Source organism: Hipposideros armiger, unplaced genomic scaffold (assembly GCF_001890085.2).
Source record: "Hipposideros armiger isolate ML-2016 unplaced genomic scaffold, ASM189008v1 scaffold_280, whole genome shotgun sequence".
Lineage (NCBI taxonomy): Eukaryota > Metazoa > Chordata > Mammalia > Chiroptera > Hipposideridae > Hipposideros > Hipposideros armiger.
Genome location: NW_017731630.1, coordinates 75,626 through 77,461, shown reverse-complemented (window position 1 = coordinate 77,461; position 1,836 = coordinate 75,626). Strand labels below are relative to the sequence as shown.

Sequence of the window (1,836 nt, the reverse complement as noted above, 5' to 3'; positions counted from 1 at the left end):
AGGAAAGGATGCAGGACAGGTAGCGCTGAGCACCTGCAGGGCAAGGACCACGCCCAGGACCCCTCGGCCCAGGAGGTTGGGCTCAGGCACCACCAGACTGCATCCTCTGCCCTCACCTGTTCCAAGGACAAGAACTCCACATCCAGCCCCTTTTCAGCTGTGAAGGTGTCTGTCAGGGAACGCGGGGACCCTTCACGAGGCTGGGGCAACACATTCTGCACCGCTGCAATCTGGTGCCCCCATTCGTCGCCAGGAGTCCTGCTGGAGAGGCGGCCCCTCTGCTACACCCCACAGTGAAAAGATGGGCCACCAAGAAAGGTGGCAGGAGGCAGAAGATGGGCAGGGCAGGAAGTGAGCCCCCAGAGACCTGAAATGGAGATGGAGACAGAGGGACCTGGGGAGGTTGGAGGCTCAGAGAGAGAAGGGGGCAGAGGCCAGAAGACAGCAAAGAGGCAGTGTAGCCAGGAGGCTGTGAGCAGAGGGAAGCCCTGAGATAATGGGGGGCTGAGGCAGAGATGGGGTCCCTGAGGCACAGAGATGAGCCCCTGCAAGATGGGGACTGAGGCACAGAGATGGGCCCCCTGAAAGATGGGGACTGAGGCACAGAGATAAGCCCCATGAAAGATGGGGGCTGAGGCACAGGGATGGGTCCCCTGAAAGATGGGGGCTGAGGCACAGGGATGGGTCCCTGAGCATAGTGGAGGCACATGAGTAAGGGGAGATGGGGGCCCGGAGACTGAGGAGCTGAAATGGGAGTTGGGGGAGCAAGGTATGGGGCAGCGCGGGGTTCCAGCCACAAGCAAAGAGAGGCTAGGGGCAAGAGGCAGAGCCCAAGTGGAGCCGCGCTCTGGTTGTGCCCAGCTGGGTTCCAGACTGCTGTGGTGTGAGGGCCAGGTGCTCCGACCGGTGGGTGGCAGTGATGCCGGCACCCCAGCCTGGGCTGATGGGCCAGGAGGCTCACTTTTTGCTTCTGAACGTACCCAGGATTTTGGGCATGAACTTCCCCACCTTGCTATCCCTGGTGTCCTCCTCTGCTGGGCCTTCCCCGCCCCCGGGGTCGCTGGCCTCCTCCTTTTTGCAGAAGACCTCAAAGCGGCTGTAGACGCGCTTCTCCTTGCGCATGCTCTCCATGCGGCGCAGCAGGCGGTCGCGCTCCTCCGCGCTGGCTGGCAGTGTGCTGCTCAGACGGCCTTGTGTCCCCAGACTGTCCGAGCGGAAGATGGCCGAGCATTTGTCCTTGTCGGACATATCAGGGGCCAGGCCGCCCGCAGCCGGTGGGCGGCCTAGCTCAGGGCTGCTGTGGACTGGAGTCAGGGTGGAGACTCCGCGGTGCTTCTGGCCGTGGGCACTGATCTGCTCCAGAATGGCTTTGGTGTCATCCCGCAGGTTGCTGCTGTACAAGGCATTGGCTGTGGCCGAGGCCGTGCGTGCCCGCGGGCCCCGCTCATCTCCTGTGGCAGCTTCCATGCTGTTACCCCGGCTCAGCGACGGCCGCTGCCGAGGGCTTTCAGGCTGCCCGTTCTCCTGCGGCTCTGGGAAGCCGCCCTCATCCTCGCCGCGCCGCTCACCCTTGGGGCTCAGCAGCTGCCGGAGGCGGAGGGAGCCCTTGCGCAGGACCTCCATGGCGCCGCCAGCCGTCTCCTCCGCAGAACCAGTCTTCGGAGACTCTCCAGAAAAGGCAAGGGTGAGGCTACCCCTGCGCTCCGGTACAGGGGGCACCGGGCTGCCCCTGCGCTCTGGCACGGGGGGTACCGGGCTGCCCCTGCGCTCAGGGTAGGCGGAGGTGGGGCTCCCCTTCTGCTCAGTAAATCCTGCAGTTGGGCTGCCTCGGGGAGC

At 64.4% G+C, this 1,836-nt stretch overlaps 1 protein-coding gene across 1 annotated transcript in view; it reads right to left on the bottom strand.

The window, feature by feature from the left end:
- Positions 1–6: 6 nt before the first annotated feature.
- Positions 7–1,836, bottom strand: part of SACK1H (scaffolding CK1 anchoring protein H) — a 12,076-nt gene continuing 10,246 nt past the window's right edge. The window contains exon 6 of the mRNA XM_019657767.1: positions 7–1,833. Within this exon, the coding sequence (XP_019513312.1) occupies positions 958–1,833 (876 nt within the window). The 3' untranslated portion in view covers positions 7–957. The remainder of the gene's footprint in view (positions 1,834–1,836) is intronic.